The sequence below is a fragment of the Ruditapes philippinarum genome, unplaced genomic scaffold (genome assembly GCF_026571515.1).
Source record: "Ruditapes philippinarum isolate M1 unplaced genomic scaffold, ASM2657151v2 ctg2575_1_1_1_1, whole genome shotgun sequence".
NCBI lineage: Eukaryota > Metazoa > Mollusca > Bivalvia > Venerida > Veneridae > Ruditapes > Ruditapes philippinarum.
This window is the reverse complement of record NW_026859698.1, coordinates 1-25,091: the sequence shown is the minus strand read 5'-3', so window position 1 is coordinate 25,091 and position 25,091 is coordinate 1. Positions and strand designations below refer to the sequence as shown.

At 32.0% G+C, this 25,091-nt stretch overlaps 1 protein-coding gene across 1 annotated transcript; it reads left to right on the top strand.

Annotated features, from left to right (window-relative positions):
• The first annotated feature begins 23,021 nt into the window (after positions 1-23,021).
• Positions 23,022-24,866, top strand: LOC132757559 (C-type lectin domain family 4 member M-like). Its single transcript, XM_060748874.1, has 3 exons — positions 23,022-23,302; positions 24,144-24,320; positions 24,598-24,866. The coding sequence occupies exons 1-3, from the start codon at positions 23,221-23,223 to the stop codon at positions 24,822-24,824; spliced, it is 486 nt and encodes a 161-aa protein (XP_060604857.1). The 5' UTR covers positions 23,022-23,220; the 3' UTR covers positions 24,825-24,866.
• The last annotated feature ends 225 nt before the right edge of the window (positions 24,867-25,091 follow it).

Genomic DNA, 25,091 nt, shown 5'->3' with positions numbered 1-25,091 from the left:
AATATACGACACATAAAACTGCAGGTATTAAATGCAATTCTGGATCAGCAAAGTACGAAAGCCTAATAGTGTCAAATAAAATAAAAAAATAAAAATGCAAAGGCGTTATAACGCGAATAAAGGCATTATAACGCGAATCAAAGGCGTAATAACGCGAATAAAGGCGTTATAACGCGAATCAAAAGGCGTAATAACGCGAATAAAGGTGTAGAAACGCGAATAAAGGCGTTATAACGCGAATCAAAAGGCGTAATAACGCGAATAAAGGCGTTATAACGCGAATCAAAAGGCGTAATAACGCAAATAAAGGCGTAATAACGCAAATTAAAACGCATTATAATGCCAATTTAATACCATATTTATACTAATCAAATTGCCTAGTAACGCGAGAAAGGAAGACCAATATTGATCTGATTTATTGCTCAAGATATAAACTCGTATAGAATAATACAATATACATTTACAATAACTATCATTCCATTTGCACAGTAATAATGCAAACTATTTGTCATATACTAATGAAGACTCTTTAATATTTGCCAATATAAGATGACTTGGTGACTTATAGGTCCATTGGACTGGACTTAAATAAAGTTACTCTGAATTCACATGTATCACATCATTGATTTTAAACACGTCACTATAGTAAATGAATTTCTTTTCTAATCTTTTCTTTTCTTATATCTTATCTTATCTTATATGTGCGTCATATGTTCAATTATCTACGGATATGTCCTGTATAATTACTTAATAACCTGTAGTACATCTTCTAATTATGTGAATGTCGTTCCCAATTACGCAATAGGTAATAGGCTATAGGTAACAAGATTTTGAAAAAAACGTAAGGTATAAGTAAATCACATTAGGGTGAAAGTATATCTTAATTATTGATAGGTATGCTTAGAAGGGTGATAGTGTTTCTGTTAAGTTACAATAATAGGAGACATTGTCTTCTTTTGTGTAGAAAAATATCTAAAGTTGGGTGATAGTAACCTCTAATCCGACGAAAGCATTTCCTAATATAAGATTGAAAAAAAATCAAACTGTGGTCTTAGGACGTATCCGTACAGAATTGAAAATAAAACATAAATCATTTAGATCAACATTGTTCATCCTTTCTTACATGACGAGGCCATTGTTTGGAATTTTTATGGTATAAAATTAGCGTTATAACGCCTTTTGTTTTGCGTTATTACGCCTTTTGGTTCGCGTTATTACGCCTTTTGTTTCGCGTTATAACGCGAATAAAGGCGTTAAAACGCGAATTGAAAGGCGTTATAACGCGAATTAAAAGGCGTAATAACGCGAATAAAGGCGTTATAACGCGAATCAAAAGGCGTAATAACGCGGATCAAAGGCGTTATAACGCGAATAAAGGCGTTATAACGCGAATTGAAAGGCGTAATAACGTGAATAAAGGTGTTATTACGCGAATCAAAAGGCGAAGTAACGCCTTTAATCGCGTTATAACGCGAATCAAAGGCATTATAACGCGAATAAAGGCGTTATAACGCGAATTGAAAGGCGTAATAACGCGAATAAAGGCGTTATAACGAGAATTGAAAGGCGTAATAACGCCTTTATTCGCGTAATAACGCGAAACAATAGGCGTAATTACGCGAATCAAAAGGCGTACTAACGCGAATAAAGGCGTTATAACGCGAATCAAAAGGCGTAATAACGCGAACCAAAAGGCGTAATAACGCAAAACAAAAGGCGTTATAACGCTAATTTAATACCATATACATTCCAAACAGTGGCCTAGTAATGTATGGAAGGAAGAACAATGTTGATTTAAATGAATTGAACTAGATGTACGTTTTATTTTCAATTCTGTACTGAAACCTCCTAAGGTCACAGTCTGATTTTTTAAATCTTTTATCATGAAATGATTTCGTCAGATTAGAGATTAACTATATATATTTTTCTAAAAGACAAAGAAGACAATGTCTCCTATTAGGCATACGTATCAATAATTAAGATATACTTTCACTCTAATGTGACTAACTTATACGTTTTTCCAAATCTTGTTACCTATAGCCTATTACCTATAGCGTAATTAGGAACGACATTCACATAATTCACAGGTTATTAGGTAATCATACAGGATATATCTGAAGATAATTGAACATATGACGCACATATAACATAAGATAAGATAAGATATAAGATAAGATAAGAGATAAGAAAACAAAAGAAAAGAAAAGAAATTTATTTACTGTAGTGACATGTGTAAAATCAATGATGTGATACATGTGAATTCAGAGTAACTGTATTTACGTCCAGTCCAATGGACATATAAGTCACCAAGTCACCTTATATTGGCAAATATTAAAGAGTCTTCATTAGTTTATGACAAATAGTTTGCATTATTACTCCGCAAGTGGAATGATAGTTATTGTAAATGTAAATTATATTATTCAATACGAGTTTATATCTTGAGCAATAAATTCAGATCAATATTGGTCTTCCTTTCGCGTGTTACTAGGCAATTTGATTAGTATAAATATGGTATTCAATTGGCAGTATAATGCGTTTTAATTTGCGTAATTACACCTTTTGGTTCGCGTTACTACGCCTTTATTCGCGTTACTACACCTTTTGATTTGCGTTATTACGCCTTTATTCGCGTTATTACGCCTTTTGAAAAGGCGTTATAACGCCTTTATTTGCGTTATTACGCCTTTTGATTCGCGTTATAACGCCTTTATTCGCGTTATTACGCCTTTTGATTCGCGTTATAACGCCTTAATTCGCGTTATTACGCCTTTTGATTCGCGTTATAACGCCTTTATTCGCGTTGCTACGCCTTTATTCGCGTTATTACGCCTTTTGATTTGCGTTGCTACGCCTTTATTCGCGTTATTACGCCTTTTGATTCGCGTTATCACGCCTTTATTCGCGTTATTACGCCTTTTGATTCGCGTAATAATGCCTTTATTCGCGTTATAACGCCTTTGCATTTTTATTTTTTTATTCTATTTGACACTATTAGGCTTTCGTAGCAAAGTGTAGTAAAAAGAATAAAAATTGATTGAACTGCTATAATGGAGAAAAACATGGAATCCCTAAAGAGCGCACAAACGGCACAATTGGAAATATTGTAGGCTCTGTTTGCTTGACAAAAACATATTGTATTTACATTTGTTTTTTAGGTTAGATAAGTCTTGGCTAATCCGGGGTTTTGACTGCCTAATAAGATATTTTTCGTGTTTTTTCTTCAGCTAGTCATCCTCCACAAGGAAGATAAAGCGAAATGATAAATAGTATGTAAATACCTCTTATACCTGGTTGCATTTAAGCTAGTGAACAATTTTAAGATTCTTTTACGTTTTAATATAATTGAAAATACCTTTCGTCGGCATGACATAAATGAGCTAAATCTTGTTTATTTTTTGCAAGCATGTTAGGACAGAAAACATTAAAACATAAATCAAAGATAGAATAACAGGTAACATTATCAATCATGCCTGTCCTTGAAAAAAATGATAAACAAAGCTTCATGTGAGTACTTTTTTGTCAGAAGATTAGTGGATTTAAAGTATTATGTATTTAAAAGTACTGCAAATAGATAAGCTTGCTGATATGGTGAAGAGGCTAGAAGAACTACTAATAACATATATGTCTTTTGTTGAGCTCTATCCTGCTTATTCAAGACAGAAAATGTCCTCATAGACTCTGTCGCTCTTTTTTCCTTATGCTTAAATGCATCTTTCTTTCATATATATGTTATTTTCATTATTTTTTACAAAGTCGTCCCATTTATCAATACCTAAAAATAAATAGTTTCTGACCGCCAATATTTTCAATGTCAGCGTTATTTTAGCTCGACAACCAGTTGCTGCAATGAGGGCGGAGACATCATTTATTCTTCATATAGCACATGCTCCTTGAAGCTGTCTTAACAGATGTAAAGTGTATATGCTGCATGCATTGGTTTGAACTTTTTTTTAAATAGTGGCTGATTTGGTACGCTTTTGTGCGTCGCGTTGGCACTAGCGAAAACATGACAATGCGCCAAACGGCGCGTTGTCGCGCTGTCGTCTTGTCTCTAGCGCGGAACGCCAAACGGCGCTTTGTCGTGCTGCGTATTGTCGCGATGTCACATTGTCGCTCGGTTCAAATCGAAAAATTGGCTTATAAGCCAAGCTACAGGGTGACATCGCGACGACGCGCCGCACGACAACGCGCCGTTTGGTGTGTCGCGCTAGAGACATGACGACATGACGACAGCATAACAACGCGCCATTTGGCGCTTTGTTGTGTTGTCGCTAGCGACAGGACAAGACAAAAGTCCGAAAACGCTCCGTTTGGCGCTTTGTCGTGTTTTCGCTAGCGCCAACTAGATATTTTAGAGTGTAGAGATGTATGTGTAAGTGCACTACTGTTTTCTACATGTTGACTGACGGTACTCAGTGAGTGGTCAACCAGATGCTGCTTTAGTTGAAATAATCATTTCATTTTGTTGTTTCATATCATTACATCGTAATCTATCTTAATTTCTCTTACTGTTCAAATAATTTTAGTTGAACGTTTTTTAAACAAGTTTGTCATGTTTAAGTATCAAATTGATAAGGGCATTTAACTCAGATTATATTTATTTATATTTATATCATTGTGTTTTTGAAACTGTTTGTTTAAGGATAGCGTCATATAAAAACGTGTGTATTGTTTAAATTGGCAATTAAAATCGGATACTAGTATATTGTGTCTTACGGTCTTTTTTCTGTCACTGATAATAAGAAATCATGTCGATAAGTAATCGGCCACTCGAGGTGTTATTGATAATTACTAGATAATTATCAAGGAAAACAGGTTATTGGCGTACAACCAGACAAATTTAAACAAACAAAAATATGTTTTGAACAAGCTCGCAAGTAGTCAACCAATAATCTGAACAAGATTATCCAAACTACAAGGGGTGTAAAAAGATAAGGCCGCACAAATATGTTTATATTATCAGTTTTGAATGCTTATATGCAGAAGTACTTTTTGTGATGATTGTGGTAAGTAATGAACAATACAATTTTTATTTTGTTATGTTAGCAATCTATAAAGTACTAAGTAAAAACGAAATCTTTTTAACATAAGATTGCATTGGAAAGAAACAACTTCAGAGGACACTTATGCTGTTAAGATTTGTACAGGATATCGTACTCCCTACAAATGGACAGATGGTAGTCATTATGGGCCAAATATTTTGCACAGATTATAATATATTATATATTTATATTTAAATTCTATGTACTCAAAGTTACAAATTACGGACTTACATATTTATTTAAATACTGCATAGATTTGAGTAGTGTCCTGATCCGTAAATGTAAAGCACTGCACGAGCAAGCATATATCTTACCAGTCAAGCAAGTTTCCTTTCATTTCAGACAGGATTTTCTTGCATATCAGACATGTGATTTCGTTAGTTTTACAAATGCCGGAAATGCGGGAGTGCCGGATGAGTCGCGTGCTATACGATGGTATGCTTAGGATTGTTAAAGAAAATATATATAGTGCGTTACAATAAAAAAAGCAGTGTTTACAGGTTATTCTCGTAAAAAAACTAAAATAAGACCTTGGTGGTCAAAATTAAAATATCTTTATAATATTATGTGAAGATATAAAGGTCCGTGGTTCGACTGTAGGAAAAAACTGATAAGCAACGTTTTAAAGCGTTGTTTATGTCTTGACCAAGAAATTCAACGTTGCAAACGAATTTCTTGGTATCCTTTGCTTTAAGAGTTACTTAATGACTGTGAAGTGGCTAATGATAAATTCCGGAAGTCCAAAAACAAAATCGTTTGATAGGTCTTTCTTAAACTAAACTAATACCAATGGAAATTCGTGTGGAATTGATGAAAACTGACTTAAGCTCACTTTTTAAAGAATATGGTACTCCTTCTGTTCTAGATTGTTTTACAAACAGCTGATGATTCTGATAATATATCTTTGAATGGACCTTTATCGATGATTGAGGTTTAAAAGCCACTTCCAGTGCTAAATAAGACAGGCATGTGGTGCAGATAATCTTTAAAAATGATACAGCAGTGTTTTGGTTATCGAATTTGCATTCAAAGTTATTTTGGACTTTGGAGTTGTTCCTTGTATCTGGCGGGGGAAATGTCTCATTAACCCAATTCCCAAGTCATCTTTTGAAGGTCTTAGGGACGGACCTCCTTAAACTAGAGGCATATCTTAAGCTGTAGCGGTATATAAATTGCATTGCCGAGTTCTTAAGATCGTCTCAATACCTAGGCTTAAGAAAATGAAACCTTCCTAGACCAGAAAAATGGGTTAAGGTAAAAATGTACAATTATTGATCATATTTCGTCATTGCGTAATTTGATTGATACTTGTTGCAAGAAATTCTTTAGCAATCAACATTTTGTGTATTTATAGGTTTTAGAAAAGTTCCTGACACTTAAAAAAGAAATAAGTTATGGTGTATAAAAGATAGTCGTTCGAACTTGTCGATTTACATATCGTATCTTAGGAAACATGGAAATAGAATCATACGGATTATGATATTGAGCCTTTCATTGAATTTAATTTTAATTGTTTGCAATATCAAAATCATATGCATATGTTTTCACAGACAAAGTAACAAAATGTGAAGTCTCAAGTTAATCCTTTAAAAATAAAGATACAAACAAAACATTTTTTTCCACTTAGTTTATTTTTACCTTTTACCTCTTCGCTATTTGCATTCGCATATAAGTAAACGTTAATATTTTCGAAATCCTTTAAAGCAGCGTAAAATAATGTGAAGCAGGATGCATCGCAATATAGAACTTATAGGCAAGGTTAAAGAGAACTTTATTGTCTGAACTTTAACTTAGTTTAAACAATATTTATTTCGAAATTTGCAAACATGAATATACATTACAACCAGAAGACATTGTCTAACAAAATATCATGTATGACTGAAGAAATAAAATAAAATAAGAAGAAAACAATGCTTTATGACTTAATAAAATTCGGAAGAGGATTTGAAAACAAGTTTAATACTTATATTAATTCATTTCCTCAGTGAGTTGGAAAGGATGACGGCTAACTCGTCAAAATAACGTGTAATGTTTCAAGATATAAATTTGTAAATACATGTAAAGTGATAACAGAGTCCCAGTGTGGAAGTGAGTTATTTGCTACTGATAAGGCATTTAACTTAGTATAACTTATTACTCATGCTTATAAAGCAGACATGGGGTCGATTACTTCTAAATCTAATCGAATAAATTACGACTACATCAAAAAAATTTAGATTACGATTACATTACTCTATTTTTTTTAACTGTAACCGATTAAACTCTATAAATGCAGTCGATTACAATTACTTTTACCTGCTGTTGTGAAGTATAAAAATCTAGAAAAAAAAGGGATCCCTCGGAAGCATTAAAAACAAAAAAAATACATGAACATTTCAGTAACGGTTTGATTGAGTCTGTACATGAGGAATAATGAAAGTGTGCAACATCCCTCACGTCCCCTATCACCTGCTTGAACGGTTTTCACAAACCTTAAAAGTGCTGAACTCAATAATCCCAAAGAACCAGAAAATAAAACAACACTGAAGTAAAGTACGGGGCAACATTTTACGGCTGCCACACAGGAATTTACACCTGCAATTGTGATGTATATTCTATAAATATTTGGTAAAGAAGTGATCCCTCACAAGCATTAAAAACAGCAAAATTACATGAAAATTGCAAACTCGGTTTGATTGAGTCTGTACATGAGGGATAGCGAAAGATATGTCTATATTTTGTCGGAAAGAATGAAGATGAAAGAAGTTCGTTAAAAGAATAGACAGTAGTTTAAAAAAAATAGAAAGTGGTGCAGAAAGACGGTTGGTAGTTTCCTTTAAAAGACTGGGACTTATAAAACCTGGTCCAGACGATTGCGACGGATTAACATTAGCAATTGAATCCTTAAAGTGATGATAATATAAGTAAAGGATGTTGTTGGATGAGCGTGTAATGTTAGAGGATCCACGTATTTATCATCGACATTAGATTGTTGAGAGAAATAGCCATTTAAAAGGTTTGCTTTATCGAAGTCGGTATTTGCATGTTGGTTGTAAGTGATTAATAGAGGTATGAAGTCATCTGCTTCTGTTCTGCTTTTACGGTTTATCAGTTGCAAATTATTTATTATTTAAGTGATTAGCCTGTCCGTGCTCCGCCTTGTGCCCTGTCCTGTTTTTGTTTGGGGTCCGCCTTGGCTCCTTGCCACTGGTTCTTGTTGCTTGGTCATGTTGGGGTTGCGCTCATTGAACGCCGCCTTTCCTTGTTGATCTTGTTTATCATATTGTAATTTTCTAAAGTATTGTAATGATAAGACAGTGATGTCTAACTTGGTTTGGAATAAACGGATCAGAAACAAAACTTGTTGATATCAAAATAGAGAAAAGCAGAATCCCTAAAGAAAGTCCAACACGGCAAAATTGAAAATGTTGCAGTCTCGGTTTGATTGAGCCTGTTTCAAGTTAAGATTTTTAACTATAAATACATGTATATTAATAAAACAAGTAAAGGATTCTGTAAAGTTTGTAGGCCCTGAGATTGTTAATTGTATATTATATGATGGCAATAGATTATTGAGTTTGTGTTCTACTTGGTTAATAATGTTTTACAAATTTGTATTATATGCCCTATCGAAACTTTCTTCGAGAAGAGTCCAGTAGTGATTATTTGCATTTGGGGGACGGTAGAACCCACGCAACTAGAACGATTTTGAAGTAATGTGTTATTTTAAGCCTGTTTAAATAGCCCCGAATTCAGGAAGTGAATGGTCATTTCTTATTTTATAGAACATTCCATTCCGTAAATGAATTGCTACACTTCCACCTGTTCTATTTGGGTGGTCGTAACTAAATTGACTTTCAAAGTTTGGAATTTTAATGTCTTCGTTTCTTATATCAGAAGAAAGACAGGTTTCGTTAAGTACTACAATTCCATATGGTAGTGCTCAAATTATAATTAGATCGATTTTTGGACCAAGACTTTGAATGTTGATATGCATTATGCTCAATCCAGTATCCAGTATATTGTAGGGAGGAGAATCTACATCGTTAGACTCAGAAAGAGTAGAGTTTTGTGAGCCTCGTTCCGGACCTTGATTAGGAAGTCGAACTGAACAAGGAAAAAGACGTAATAATTTAAAATATATTAGAAACAGATGAACAGTTTCTTTGTGGACGTCAATGAGCTTATGAAGAGACCTATTGTGCATAAGATGAATGGTAAAGTTTATGATAAATGTCGCCAATTGTCACACAGTAAGTATAATTTCATGTAAAAACGTCATGAGATATGGTATGGAGTTCTGTATCAGCGAGAAACAACATCTCACAGTGCAAGAACTTGGCGAAACGCTTCAGGCATTTAAGTGATCTGATAACTATTATGTGATCTTTTTAGTAGCAAACAAACTTAGTTTTAAAAAAGGAAAAAAAGAAAATAACACGATTAAGAGAAAACTGAAAAACTGAAAAAACAAGATCAAATCAAATAGACAAAAGATAATTAAAGACTTTTGATATTCCCGAATTTAATGGCGTACTAGTAACATGGAATATTGATACATTAAACGTTATTTGTAGGTACAGTCACTTATAAACTATATAAGTAATAAAGAAATACATACTACTTAATATACTGTTAGTACTTTTACGCTCAAGATTGATATCAACGGAATATTATGTTCATCTGGAAGCATAAAGCTTTAACAGAGATATACATTGATAATGGCAAAACAAAATATTTACATGAGTAATACATAACATAATATATTTCTAAGAGTAACAATATAAGTTTACATATCCTACGTAAAGTTTATGGTCACGCTAAACAAACTTATTTCAGAGAAATCATTAGACATTTTTCATATTTCTTTTGATTGAGCCTGAAATTAAGTTTAATTTATATATTCATTCACTGACAGCATTTAGTAAAACCCAATACTTATACTTGTGTAGATTCATAAAAGATTCAGCTTTTACTATAAAACTCAGGAATAAAGGGAGACAAGAAGTTTTCTCTGCAATGAAAAATGAAAGTAAATCAAGTTTCACTATTTCATTAATGCTTTAAACTTACGTCCCTTGATCTGCAGCTGCGTTATCTTATTGATGCATACATAATTTACAAATATGTATTAGCTTGTAACGGCTCTAGAAAAGTTTATATACGAACAGTAGTACAGTAACACTATTTACGTTATTAACAAAGCATTACATTATAAAGCCAACTTTATGTATATTATGTATAAGCCCACCGGCGGTACTTAGTTTGTCACACTTACATTTTATTTGGCTATGTACATTTGTGTGAAGATGGTGTAAATGTAGGCGCGCAATTTGACCTTTAAACTGATAATAATAACACACATTTTATAATGAGTAATAATTTCTAAAACGCATATTGCATAACCGATATTTGTCTGTATGGACCTCGTTAATCAAAACATCATATTGTCAATTTGGAGATAATTTTCATTTTTCAGCAACTGAAAATTTGTACACGTAATGACTGTCACATTTCTACTCCAAAATAGCCTAAATATGCAGGAAAAAGCAGGTTTACTTCGACTGAATATCATTTTAAAGATACTTCTTGTTTCACTTACCGTTACCATAAAATCTAAATAAAATTAATGCGTTCACTGAACGCCGCTCTTCCTTGTTGACCTGGTTTATCACATTTTTTATCATCTCGTTCCATTAAAATCTGTACCATGATAATTACCGGTCATATTTGATCGCTGTCAATATACCTATTATCGTATATAATGAATTTGATTTGATGTTCGGCTGTTAATATTACAATTAAAATTACGATTTTGCCCTTATCAATACCTATCTCAATGGTTTCTTCCTGCCTATCTAACACTTTGTATAAATATACACACTGCAAATGTAAATATCGTCTGCTAAATTAAAATTTGAATTAAGTAATTTTATCCATACAAAAGCACATGAAAGATTCTCTTATCACTAATCTTTAACATTGTTATAGTACACAGTATATCCGCCCCTATATCGTCCCATTTCTAACGTTATGTGACTTATTCACATATAAATGATAAAGTCAATTTCCATTCCATGTAAGTGATTTGAGTTGCTCTAATGATTCGGTGACGTTGCCGTTTAACCCACATCACGTGTCGTTTCCTTTATCTGTTCACGCTTTTCTGATGAAATATTTCTCCTTTTTGGCATCACGCACCTGCTTCGGTTCGTTCCAAGGCCTTTATTTCGAACTTGCTGTTGCTTTAAGTAATAATGGAATTTTCCTACTATTGGTCGGGATTTCCAAGCAAAAATTTTCTAGATTTAGTGAGTATGCTCGAATGTTATGTCTGGAGCTTCAATATTGAGATTTCCACGACATAACTATTTATGATCATAAAACGTACTGCTACTGTATTGTTGAATGACAATACAAGCACTTCCGGTGAAGGTCAACATCATTAAGATTATGTCCCGGTCTATTATTTGCGAATGATAACTGTGAGGAAAAAGTGCATTATTTTTGTGCAAACATATTGAAAAATCAAGAGTGCTGATCGATTGTGCGCATAGAATTGATAAACCAACGGCAAAAGTATGCCAATTGTCATCAAGTTCAAAGATACTGCATCAAAATAAGAGTAAAAACTATGAATCTTAAAGGTACAGAATTCAATGTAGGTGAGCAATACCTAGAAGAAATTCAACAAAGAAGGCGTGACTTAATTATAAGATAAATTGAAGCGAGAAATCAAGATAAAAAGGCAATTCTTGTTCATGATAAACTTTTTATTGACAGTACATTCTATATGTCACCGCCAAATGGGTCTCATGATATAGTCTCTCCTACCACCAAAAATGTTCATACATGTAGTTAGAGATATTTGAAAAGCATGAGCTTAGTTTTCTTTCCTGCAAAATTGAAGGTTTAATTTGTTTTGATGACGATGAATTTTTGAAGTTTATTAATGAATTTGACTTTATTTTCCTTTGTGAAATGTGGCAACATGTCGACGTAGCCAGCCGGCATATATTTCTAATGAGTTCATGTGACTCAATGTAGAAAGAACACTGAAATATATATATATATATCCAAGATATATTCATTACACAACTGAATACATCAATGGTCATGTGGCAACTGCATCGATGCATACATTTGTCACCTGACCATCGGCGATTCAGTTACGGGTGACAGGTTAGTATGATTGTATTGTTAGTAAATAGTTAACATGAAATGTAAGGTGGATAACGGGATTTGAGATCATGGAGTAAGATGGATTGTAATTAATGAAATGGACTGTATATAAAAACGACACTTCATATAATTTTAATTGTTTTATTGATAATGTTCAATAATTGTGACACAGGCTCCCGAAGATTAATAACAAATCACAAAGACACTTACTATATAATAATAACTCTATGACATAATCCCCCTGGTCAAGAAGAAAGGCTCCCGACTTTCTGGTATAATAGCCTGAACTGGAAGAACGCGTGCTAATAACAATGACTATTGAATAACAAATCACAGACACACACAAAAAATAAAATGAAACAGCGCTTCTTAAATGGCTACAACTACGCATCTACCAAAGGTATTGCCAATTTACTTTATCACTCTACATATCTAAGATAACAATCCCAGCTACTCTATCAGCAAATCTATACTTCGGTAAACTATATGGAATCGGTAAGTATCACGACAGCATATAGCATATTAGGACAACAATAAAGGTAAGTATAAGGTAAGTATAAGGTAAGTATTACCAATTGTATCTTATAATAAGTATAACTTCATACTTAACATAGACAAACAACCAACTCAGCAATCAAATACAGGTAAGTTACATAAGAAGATACAGCTTCTACTAGTATCCTCTCGTAGTACATGTATACTTTAAGGTAAATATGGTATAACCATGCATGGTAAGTTATACATAGTCAGGTAAGTTATACATTGTAAGGTAAGTTTATACATATGTAAGTGAAGGAGACAACGAAATTTCGATTAAACTACAAAGTCTCCAGAAGTCATCCAGTTGGGTTGCCTTCTGACTCTGGTGGTTCGTGTATGATCGTGTGGTGGTTCACTACTTCTGGGTGATGACAGTGGGGTAAGTACATGTATGTCTTCTTGACACAGCCTTTCGTCAGTGCTTGAGTAGGTGGATTCTGGTAAGTCTTCGTTGGCTTCACCATCATCGACAGCGTTTGTTTGGTCGTCTAACTGAGTGTCTTCAATTGAGGGTTTTGACCTTGAAGATTAGCAATCTATATTTGTTCCTAGGTCGGCCTCTTTGTATTGAAGAGGTGGAGTGTGCCTATATTTTGATATGGAGCTCAACTGATGGATATTGACAATAACAGTGTAATTAACAGTGTAATTTGGACTTTTTTTAATTTATGCTGACATTTATCTTTGTTTAATGTTCATTCCTTTAAGTAGATTTATTTTAATATGTATGCATCAGGGTTCATTTTGAGATGTTAGAAACGAATGTACGTACATTGTTAAATATGGGCCCGGTAGGAATTTGAACTCTAGAGGCGGACTAAAAGTGACATTTTTGAATACTTCAACATTCATTAACTTTACTTGAATACCGTTGATAATAATGTACCTAGCTTAGATTTGGACTTATTACTTATTATCAGTTCAAAAGACAGAACAATTGATACGTCGGGGATTTAGCTTTGATTTTATTGTGGTGCTTTGATCTTAAGAATAGTAACAGAATTAGTCAAGATTATGGAGTTGGTTATTTTTACTACAAGTCAAGTACCGGTAATAGTATCATTGATTACGAAATAATGTCGTATCGGTTATTTCCCGTTATTGGCAACATATTTTCATTCTCGGCACATGCTCTGTTCATTTTGATTTAAAACTGTTTTTGTTTCAAAAATGAAAATATTAATGAACTTGTCATTGTTAAGGAGATAAAATTGGAAAATAACCGAAACGACATATTTAGAGAATGTATTTATTAGAGTGCAAAATTACGTATATGACATAATGGCTCACTTACTGATTTTTTAATACTTACATGGGCTTGGAGCAGGTTGGGTCATTATCTTTCTTTTTGATCATTATGTTTATTAACGATATGCCAGATCACTTAGCTGAAGATAGTATAGATGTTTTTACCATTGTTGTTTGCAGATGATATTGCTTTATTTTTCATGAGCAAGGCTTTCAAATTCTACTTAATAAATTGTAAAACTATTTTTGGAAATAAGGTATTGAAGTTAATTCAGATCAAACAGTTTTAATGGTTTTAAGAAGGTAACAGACCTTCAAATGTAACAGTTAAGTATGACAATAACATTTTCAAACAAGTTAAAACATTTACTAATTTAGGAGTAAAGCTATCATCTAATGAAAGTTATTATCAAGCCTAAAAAGAACTATTGCCCAAGATTACAAGGCTATTTATTCTCTGAATTCCCTTTTTAAAAATATAAATTTAGATATCGAAGATAAATTGAAACTCTTTAAATCAATGCTATTACCTATCTTATATTACCGATTTGAAATATTGGGTTGCAATAACTCTCCGGGCATAGAACATATTAACTTAAAGTTTCTGGGTGTCAAACAACAAACATGCAGTACTGCAGTATATGGTGAATATGGTGTATTTCCTTTGTGTTTAGATCGTAGAATTATAACAAATACATTTTGGTATAAATTTATAAATTAAAAGCATGCCTTACTCAACTATGTGTAAATTAATTATGTTGGAGGGAAGAAATGATACAGTGTTAAATAGTTAGTCATGTAATATAAAAATGTTATTAGATGACCTTGGGTTTTTCCTATCCATGGCATTGTGATAGAATATCGATCCTTGTGCGTCTGTTTACATGCGGCGTTCGGCACACGTAACTGGTTTGACCATTTTGCCAGTTAACAATGGCGAACTGGCCCCAGGATTTGCAATTTTTCATTGCTTACCTTGTTTTTGTTCGTTGTTTCCCAATGTTTTTGTGGCATTGACACTGATTAAATAACAAATCCAAATTCACTTTAAAGAATTTTAGATATGCATCTATTTTATTTAAAAATACGTTTTTGTAATGATTTACTTTTGACACAAAGAAATCACGTCCGCCCCAATTTAAGTCACGTGATCATTATTATATTGACTTACTCATTGTTTTGCATTATTTCACAATGCACAATTGCAAACTTTTTGTTCTATAAAAATATTGAAATGTCTTACATTTTTAATCGCAAAATATGTGATGATCTTAAAAAACTTTCAAATCAAGTTAACACTTTAGAGTTAACCAACCTGGTAACGTTTCGTTTGATTGGCTGTTATTTATTTTTAATTATAATATGCCGTGTTCATTTTTCTACTTTTATTTTGTATTTTCCGAAGATGTTTCATACTTTTTCTCTTTAACGGCCACTATAGGAAATTATTAAATGAATGTATATGTGTTAAATGGAACAGAAATTCCTGCACCAAGTATCGAAAATATTGACACGGCCTCTTAAAAATGTATTACCTACAAAGATTGTCTTTATTAACGACAGGTCTAAATCTGATAAGCTTAAACCAAATATGATAGTGAACTTGATTAATGATCTTTTATCAGATAAATAAAATACATGTATAAATGTCAGATGAAAGTCTTGAGATTCAATCATTCAATCAAAAAGCGATTATAAAAACAACATAAAAGCGATCATAGACTTAAATGTGATAGATAAAATAGGCAATAATTGAGCTCAGAACACACAAACATTGTTTACAGACCATATATTTGTTATCGCGTTATTGATAGGTATTGATAGATCATAGGATATTCGTTTCGTAGAGTGAAATAAGACGCCAATTTTTAACGGGAACGAGGTTTCATTAAATCAAGAGTGAATGTTTGAATCCAATGTGGTATCAAATTATTGCGGCTCATGTGTTACAATGGATATGCTGTGTTATTCTTTGGCGCTCCTCATTTTTACATTACTTTATCCTGGAAGCATATGTAAAGGTTTATTCTACATATTTTTATTGTTGATATGTTATTATATGTATGTACCTTGTGATATGAGTTTTTGTGCGCTTTTGTTGGTTTGTTGACGTCTAATACGTGCATTGCACTGATTTATGTGTGATATAAGTAAACTATTTCATTAAGAAAATATTATAATGAACTTTAAACAGAAAAGGACATCACACTGCAGTACATGTATATTATTATATTTACTAAAAGATTTGATATTTGTCCTGGTTGGATACCAAATAGATTATTCAATATGATTCATCATGCGTGGTCATGATCATATAAAACAGAAACGCCGCTTCTTGTTATTGAAATAACAAAATGCCATTAGATGAGTTTTTATTAACTACAATGTGTATGCCAGTCCCATCAATAATGCGTGGCTCTTGAGTTAACTTGATATTTTAATTTTAGTTTCAGTCTGTATATGCATCAAACGATTTCAACAAATGTTCACAAATACATACTCTTGAAGCTAAAATATGTTTACCGTTTTTTTAACATAATTTTGTAAACGTTGTCACATGAATACTTTATCTTCTTTTTACGTATTTAAGGTAACATTTCAGCTCTAACATGCCAAAATGGATATCAAGATAAGTATGGGAAATGTATTAAATACAACACAAACTACAAGTCCTGGCCAGGGGCACGAGCTGTTTGTAGAAACGAGGGAGGTGATTTACTTACTATCACAACACAGAGGATGTACATGGAAGTCAAACAGTTTTGCGAAAGTAGTACGTACTGTACAAGTCTTTTTTATTCTACAATAGAATGTTTATAATTCATTTTAAACATAGTTTATTTCAAACAAGTTCACAGTACATATTCAAACAATACCAATAATTAATGTAAACAATAAAGATATGAATTGTTTGAAAGGAATTGGTCTGAAAGCTGACCGTATAAAAGCCTTCTCCTTACAGATTTACAATGCATAAAATACGGCATGATAGTATACGTGACTTGTTTGAAATATATCTGATTTTACATCCTGATTTTGTATCAATTAAAGTCAAGATTGTTTCTAATATTTAGTAATGACCTAGATCAAAATTAGACAAAGAAATGAAGAATTGATATGACAAGACCGCATCATTTTGTTTTAAAGAATCAAAGAGAAAAAAATAAGATAGAAAGAGTATAATAAGGAAGAATATTTCAGAAATATAGAAAAGAAGAAATAACAAAAGTGATGTATGCATTTGATATATCAATCACTATCGTTATTTCAAACTGAAATAATTTATTATTGTCATAATTTATGATAGTTTGTAGGATTCATGAATAATAGGTACATGTGCATATATTGTGCCCTCGCATACTTCATTTTAATACCAAGTGTTTTGTACAACTATTGATTCAATGATCGGTTATCAAACACCCTAAAGTCAAATAATGCACTATCAAATATAAACAATTTTAAATTTTAGATACATTTGCGACCTAGCATAATAAAGCCCGAGGAATAATCGAAACTAATTTGTTTATATTCAGTGATATAAACCATTCATTTATCATGCCATTAAACATATTTACAGTTTTCAATGTATATATCTAGGATAAGTACATTTTTAAAGTTTTATAAGTCTATAAAAAAGAGGATAAATTGTGTTAAACTGATCTTTGATCAACATGAAAGAAAATGATATAATATTTTGTCATGTTGGTTATAGCTGGTTCATAATGTTTGTTTATAGTAATGCCAAAAACAAATAATGCGAACTTGTATTTAGATAAATTGAAAGATCGTGTCGTATGGGTTGGAGCGACACAGCAAAGTGACGGCAGTTTCCGGTGGCTTAATAACGCCCAGTGCTGCGGACATTGGTGGGCCCCAGGGGAACCAAATGGTAAAGGAGCCGAAAGATGCATTCATTACGTAGATAGACAGAATGGAAATGGTGCTGCACTGAACGATGGAAAATGCGATGTTTTATGGGCATTTGTTTGCGAATCTCCAGGTAATATTAGTACTGAAATATAATTGTACTGTGTTATACCTTTATAATTTAATGTTTCTCAAAGCATTGTTGATGCATTTGCGTTGATAACAGTCATGATCAAACAGTGTTTATTAAAAAGGGAAAAAAAGATGAAACTAAAAGGTTTAAGAATTGGTTATAAGAGATATGTTCAAAGGAAAATGTTTAAGAATGGGCTATAAGAAGGCTGTACAAAGGAAAATTTAACGTTTCTCGAAATAGTATCATGTTACATAAAAACAAATTGATGTCGAACTTTAAAGATATTACATATTGCGTAAACGTTTTCAGAAAAGTTATTTAAGTTTTTAGTAGATTTAATTTACACCATGTACTCGTAGATAGATAATTATTTTGGAGATCAATATTAATTGTCTCTAGACTATTTCTTAATTGCAAGAATTATTGATGAAGCAATGATATTTCTCTATTTATATTACATTTCAAAATGAGATACATTTGCTGCTTATGAACAGGTGGTCGATATGGATGTATGAAATATAACTAATACAACGCTTATATTATTTTGTCAGTAAAATTTTATATAGTTGTTACTGAACAAAAAGAAGACGTTTTGTCTGGTATTATCAAATTGAATATATGATTATTCTTTAGCCGGAGGTATACATACATGTATACATTTTAAAAAATTTTAAACATTGCATTAGAAGAAATACTTCAAGACCTATATGTGAAACTGGTGGAGTTCAGCTTGATATTTGTAATATCTTTAACGCCATGTCATGATATTTGTTATAAATATTTAAACAATAGAAATAGCTTTCCTCTAAATATTTGTTCGGTTGACGAATAATCTGTAAATTTGTTTTTTATGTGATAACATTTGTGTTTACTGTTGATAATGTTAGAAATAACATTACAGGTAAGCTTTTAAGGCCTATATATATAACATAATGTATAAAATTATATTGCTGTCATAGGTGGTAGACATAAATTGTCAATGTTATTGCTTGAGTGTTATAACAGTAATAACAATCATATTCCTTGACATAACCAAGAACAAAATGCAGAAAGAACACCTGTGTTAGACCAATTAGAGCTGCATGAGCCATATTTGTAACATCAGTACCTCATCCCTACTAAAAGGTTTATAATGAGGAATGACTTACGTACTTGTAAACATATATAGCCACGCTGGTATGGTTATACGCACGTCCCTTTGTTTTATAACGATCTCTTGACGTACAGCCTGCAAATCTTCGGTGCTTTTTGGTATCGTTATCATAGATATGGCGCGTGATGTATGAAACACATCACTTTTTCTCAAGGCGACGCTAAAGTTTATCGATAGTGTGGTTTTTTTTATTGAAGAATGCTCTAGGATAGTGTAGTTTTTTATTGAAGAATGCTCTAGGTATGTTTACTGTTAACAATTTGTCCTTTTATATTACTTGAATATTAATTAAAATAGTTACAGTGTTTCTTCCATCTCTTAAGTCATCTGATATTTAAGAAGAATATTTTGATAGAGCTTAATATATTACTAAAATGTACCTAACAAACTGGAGAAGATTTTAACATGACAGTGCTCCTCACATTAATGCATTATCTAAATGAAGACTTTTAGTTTTATACTTTTTATATCTATGTACTTTATTACAAGCTTTTCTTTCACACAGAGACACCAGTTTTTACTGCAACAAGCACCACTCCAAACACAGACTGAAAGATTAGCTTAAAAGGGCACAGTGTTAGAGAACAGCAGACGTTCCGAGGTATTATGATTAAATGCTTAAACACCCCTGTAAGTCTAAACAGCTTCTGTAATTAGATTGATAGATTGCTATAAAGACAAAATCACACAATTTTACACAGAAGCGAAGAGTGTCAAGAATCACTATCTCAAAAAAAACCGTGATCAAATATTGTTATAGACAGTATGTATATTAGGGAGTGTTTGGCTGGCAAATCGATACTTCTGACTATTCTTTCCGTCTTTATCAGAAAAATGGCTCAGAGATATACACACATTTTAAATGCGTATTGAAACTCATCTGAATTTTTATCCTTATTTCCTTTATCTTGATTAACTTATCAACTATCATGTGCTTTTATAATATTTTATTGACATGACACATTCTAATTCTTTATATTTCAGCACGCCCCAAAGTAAATGCTCATATGACAGTACTTGTAACATCTTCAATTACAACAGATAAACTTTGGGTGATGCACATCCAGGTTGCAGGAAGATAAAGGGGAACGACTTGCAAGTGGTTCGTAACGATGATGTGTACAACAATATTCAATCTCTAGGTATGTTTTTACTTAAACCTTTATTTTTTTGTTATTATCTTAAATGAACGGATTTTAAAGCTACAAGTTTCAGTCTTTTGTACAAGGTTACATGTATGTATTTACTGATAACCTGCCTTGGGAATGTATAGTTCATGCACAATCAAATTATATTTTCTATTTGTTATTCCTGATTTTTATACAAATTATTTAACAAATCATATGATATGAAAAAGTAATTAATCTTGTGTTATGGAAATGAAATACTTACTTAGATTTTATTTCTTTATCTTTAAATGAATGTAACCCTTTATTATTTTTGGATGTAATAATGGGACACTTTCCACGATAGAAACATAGATTATCTTCAGGTTTTATTTAAAATACATGTGTATACTGTTTCAAAAAGCGCTATATTCTTTAAAGGAACTCCACTAAGGTTAAATGCATAAAACACAAACTTTAAATTTCATACATAGATTTTTTTACAAAAAGAATATTCTGGAAAAATGGAGTGAGCAAATGATCTGAAAATGTCCACTAAAGTTATTTACATAGATCTACATCAAATTGAAAGTTTATGTCTAACATTTATTCCCAGTCCTGTCATGTCACAAAAAACTCATTGGACTCCCTTTAACAATGAAATAGGTATGTGCCTTTAGAAGACCTGCAGTTACTGTCACTGAGTCGCTCATTTTGAGCTGTTAAACACGCTTTTTTCCTATTTGTATCTAGAGATTACATTATTATTACATAAGCATTGTTGTTGTAGATAGTGCTCTGCCACTTTGTCCTTTATGGTTTTAAAAAAACAAAGAGTGAGTGAGTGAGTGAGTGAGTTGGTGAGTGAGTGAGTGAGTGAGTGAGTGAGTGAGTGAGTGAGTGAGTGAGTGAGTGAGTGAGTGAGTGAGTGAGTGAGTGAGTGAGTGAGTGAGTGAGTGAGTGAGTGAGTGAGTGAGTGAGTGAGTGAGTGAGTGAGTGAGTGAGTGAGTGAGTGAGTGAGTGAGTGAGTGAGTGAGTGAGTGAGTGAGTGAGTGAGTGAGTGAGTGAGTGAGTGAGTGAGTGAGTGAGTGAGTGAGTGAGTGAGGCTAAGTAGACATGTAAAGTAAAGAGAAAGTATTAACTTAAGTAAAGTTTTTATTTAATTGATATGGTTCAAATATAAAAATACCCTAACAATGCATATAAAACATCCCATTCATTGGCCCAGAGTATGCAACATATTGATAATCTATGCATATATGATATCCAAACCGAACAACATATTGAATCAAATATAAATTTACGGTACATGATTTTATTATGACTTATACATGTCCTAATTATATTACGGTACTCTGTTTCCGCAGATAAACGATAACATATACACGATCATGGTGCGGCAAACATAAAATTAAAACGAAATGTCGAGGATGATAATCTTGTTTTATGCGATTTCTGAAGGACAAAAATGCAAAACAGATTTCGTTTTGTCGTATCTTAGCACACTTGAAAGCACGAAGTTATCAAAGGCGGGAACGTGAGAAAACATCATATCAATCGGCATGCATTAAAAAGACATTGTGAAATTTAAAGACAATATTAGTTATCAAACAGTTCCATGTCCTTATATTTTCACTTTTATTGCAACGAAATGTTCACAAATAGTATACTGTGTTTCCAAATGTTCGATAAATTTAATGACATTTGTACACAAAGTTATTGCATTTCAAAACGAATTTATGCAAAAAGGTAATAAAGCTTTTATCTTTGTAAAACGATATCTAATATTATTTTTTATTCGAGATATTTTTTGTTTATTTTGCTGTACTGTTTGACAAATTACCTCTTGCTTTCATCACATTCACCTTACTGTAGGTGTTTTTTGGTAAAACTTTATATTTTATAAATGTTCAGGGATTTCATGTTATTTTCTTAAAAGGGATATACTTTCATATTTACCATTTGAATTAACTAGAGTAGAACCTGACGGCAAAAGATGATAAATGTCAAAATTCAATAATAAATACAATTAAATTTCAATTTTCTTGCGAAAATTGTTCACCAAGGTAATTCTTATTTTATGCAACACGACATTAATAACATGCAAAAATGTAAGCGACTACGAAAGTTAAAGACCGTTTGTTATCATTTGTATCAAACGGTGAGACTATGTTCATATCTATTTGCATATAAATAATGCTAAAAGCACATTTAGCAATTATGAAAAGGCGCATATGAAATACACATATTTATTAATGAATGAGACCTGAATGTTGTTTGACATAATTATGGTCCTCTTCCTAATATTTTATTTAGTTTACGTTTTTATAAAGATAAGTTATAACTCGTTATCTTAAACCACACTATACTTATCTCATAAATCAAGTTAAGGTGACAGTTTGAATTACTACTCTTAAAATATTACAACGGACCGTTTGTATACACGGCACAATATATCACTATGTTACCAGCAGCACCACAATTAAAATATTATCATTGCCGACGTTATAGAATCTGTTCCGTTCCTGACCAGTCTACTACTAGATACCTTCCTGGTGATACTGTTTTGCGGCTCCGTCCCGTGTACTTTGATCTTTCGTTTTAATAAGTGTACAAATATTTGTAAAACAAATTATCTACTTATAATATATTACAACAACTAGATATCATAATTCACTACTTATACATCTACAATATATTACTTCATCGCCAGAAGTGCATTCTGAAGCATTCTGAAGTGTTTTACAATATTGTGATTGTTACTGACTGAGCGATTTACATTATTTTAAAATAACACATGAAATAGCTAACTCATTATTGATCGATATGCGTATTTGATAAGAAAATGTCCGTAATTCGAATGTTCGTTAAACATTGCTTAATCTATTAAATGATTTACGATTTGATAAGCATATTTACTTACATTAATTTTTTTATTTTGTAAAAAATTTAGTATTTGGTTGTGCAATGGATTTTAGAGGCAGCGCTTTCTGGCTGATAGTATATATTTTGTTTTTGTCGTTTTGTGACAAATCTTCCGAAACTTCAGGTAGATATATCATATTATAATATATATCATTTTGTTCTATTCTATTTAATGTAATCTAATTTCATATCATATTACATTTAATTATTAAACAAATCAAATTCTGTTTTCTGTTTAATGTTTATCTTAAAGGTACTATAATATAATATAATATGTATTTTTTATATTGCCCAGGTTTAATTCAAAATCTTTCAACATTTCTAAAAACCATATTTCATGAAACGTTATTTTTGTCTTTATCGGACGAAATCCGTCTGTTATCAGTTTGACTTCCTATAAAATCGGCAGGGAAGGACTGAATATAAGAAGAATTTTCATAGGTCATTTTTAAATTACAGACTGTAATCGGTGAATCTCATTGGTCATTATAAAATGAAATGTAAAAGATAGTTCTTACCATTTTAAAATAAAATTTTAAGGATAGCTCTAGAATAAAATGTAAGAGATAGTTTTTGGCACTATAGAATAAACTGTGAAGATAGTTCTAAAATCAATAAATAATAAGGAATCAGGATAGTTTTTTTATTTAAACTTTTAAGATAATTTGTAAATGATTACAGAATTTATAAAGTAAAACATCAAACAAGTGAAAGAGCATCTAAAATAGAAGGCGTCTTACTTTGAAAAATCACCAATATCAATATGTTATAATTTAATTTCAATGTTTACAAAATAGGTATTTTTTAGCTACAAGAAATAATTATTATGTCATTCTAATGCAAGCATTGCTAACATTTCTTTTTTGTACTGAAAACTTAGAAATAATATAATTTTGCATGTTAATCAGTTTTACTTCGGCCGAGTATCTTTTTTTAAAGATACTTCTTGTTTGTTGTATTTTCAGATGTTGTATGTCCACGCAACACCTATCTTGCTGATAAAACGTGTTATATGTACAATACAAACAATGATTTTAACTGGCAGCAAGCCGATGACATATGCTATGGACGCGGTATGAAGCTGATGAAGGTCCGAAGTTGGAATCAGTTCCTGATTTTCCAGACATGGACAGACAAAACAGGTCCTACATTATTATAGAACATATAAGTTGTACTGTTACGTTATATTGATTTCAGAACCATTGTATATTCTAACATAAGCTTTCTTATGATTACAAATATACTTATTTACTGAAATAAGGGAATTTTGTATTATGGTCAGTATTTTAACATTTAACTTCACTCATTTTTTCGTGATGTCAGTTCCATTAAACACATTTTGAATTCAATTTTAACATTTGATAAAATTAGGTTCGAGTTTTTTTTTCAATATTTTTCCAAGGTTAAATTTGATTAAAGGGTACAGATTTTGGATTGGCGCAAAGTTACATAGCGGGTCATTTCACTGGTTGGATGGTAGCAGTTATTTTCAACCGTATTGGGTACCAGGGGAGCCAAACAATTTAAGAAATGAACATTGTGTCATGTTCTGGAAAACCGATCATGGAACTGGTTTAAATAATGAAGATTGTGGTAGCAAATTAGGATTTATTTGTGAGGCAGAAGGTAAAGTTTCGTTTTCGTGACATACAAATTACGTACTTTATTAAAATATACTTTATTTTTATTAACGGCGGTACAATACTTTCAGTAGTGAGGGTTGTTAATAGATAATTTTCGTGCTGAGGATTAAGCTCAAACCGACTCTGAAATGGCTACATGGCGACTTGTCGAGAAAGACATCAGCTTTCCGTGCTTTTTTACGAATATCAGCTGGCACATGAGTAGAACAGTCGTACTTATGTTAAAAAGTTGATACAAGATACAATGTAAAAGTTTAAAGCCGTAGTGAG

What these genes read in the sequence shown, in the direction of transcription:
- LOC132757559 (XM_060748874.1), top strand. Translation starts at nt 23,221, where the DNA reads ATGGATTTTAGAGGCAGCGCTTTCTGGCTGATAGTATATATTTTGTTT. An exon ending in CAAATCTTCCGAAACTTCAG is followed by an intron (nt 23,303 to 24,143) that starts GTAGATATATCA and finishes TTGTATTTTCAG; the next exon opens with ATGTTGTATGTCCACGCAAC. An exon ending in GACATGGACAGACAAAACAG is followed by an intron (nt 24,321 to 24,597) that starts GTCCTACATTAT and finishes ATTTGATTAAAG; the next exon opens with GGTACAGATTTTGGATTGGC.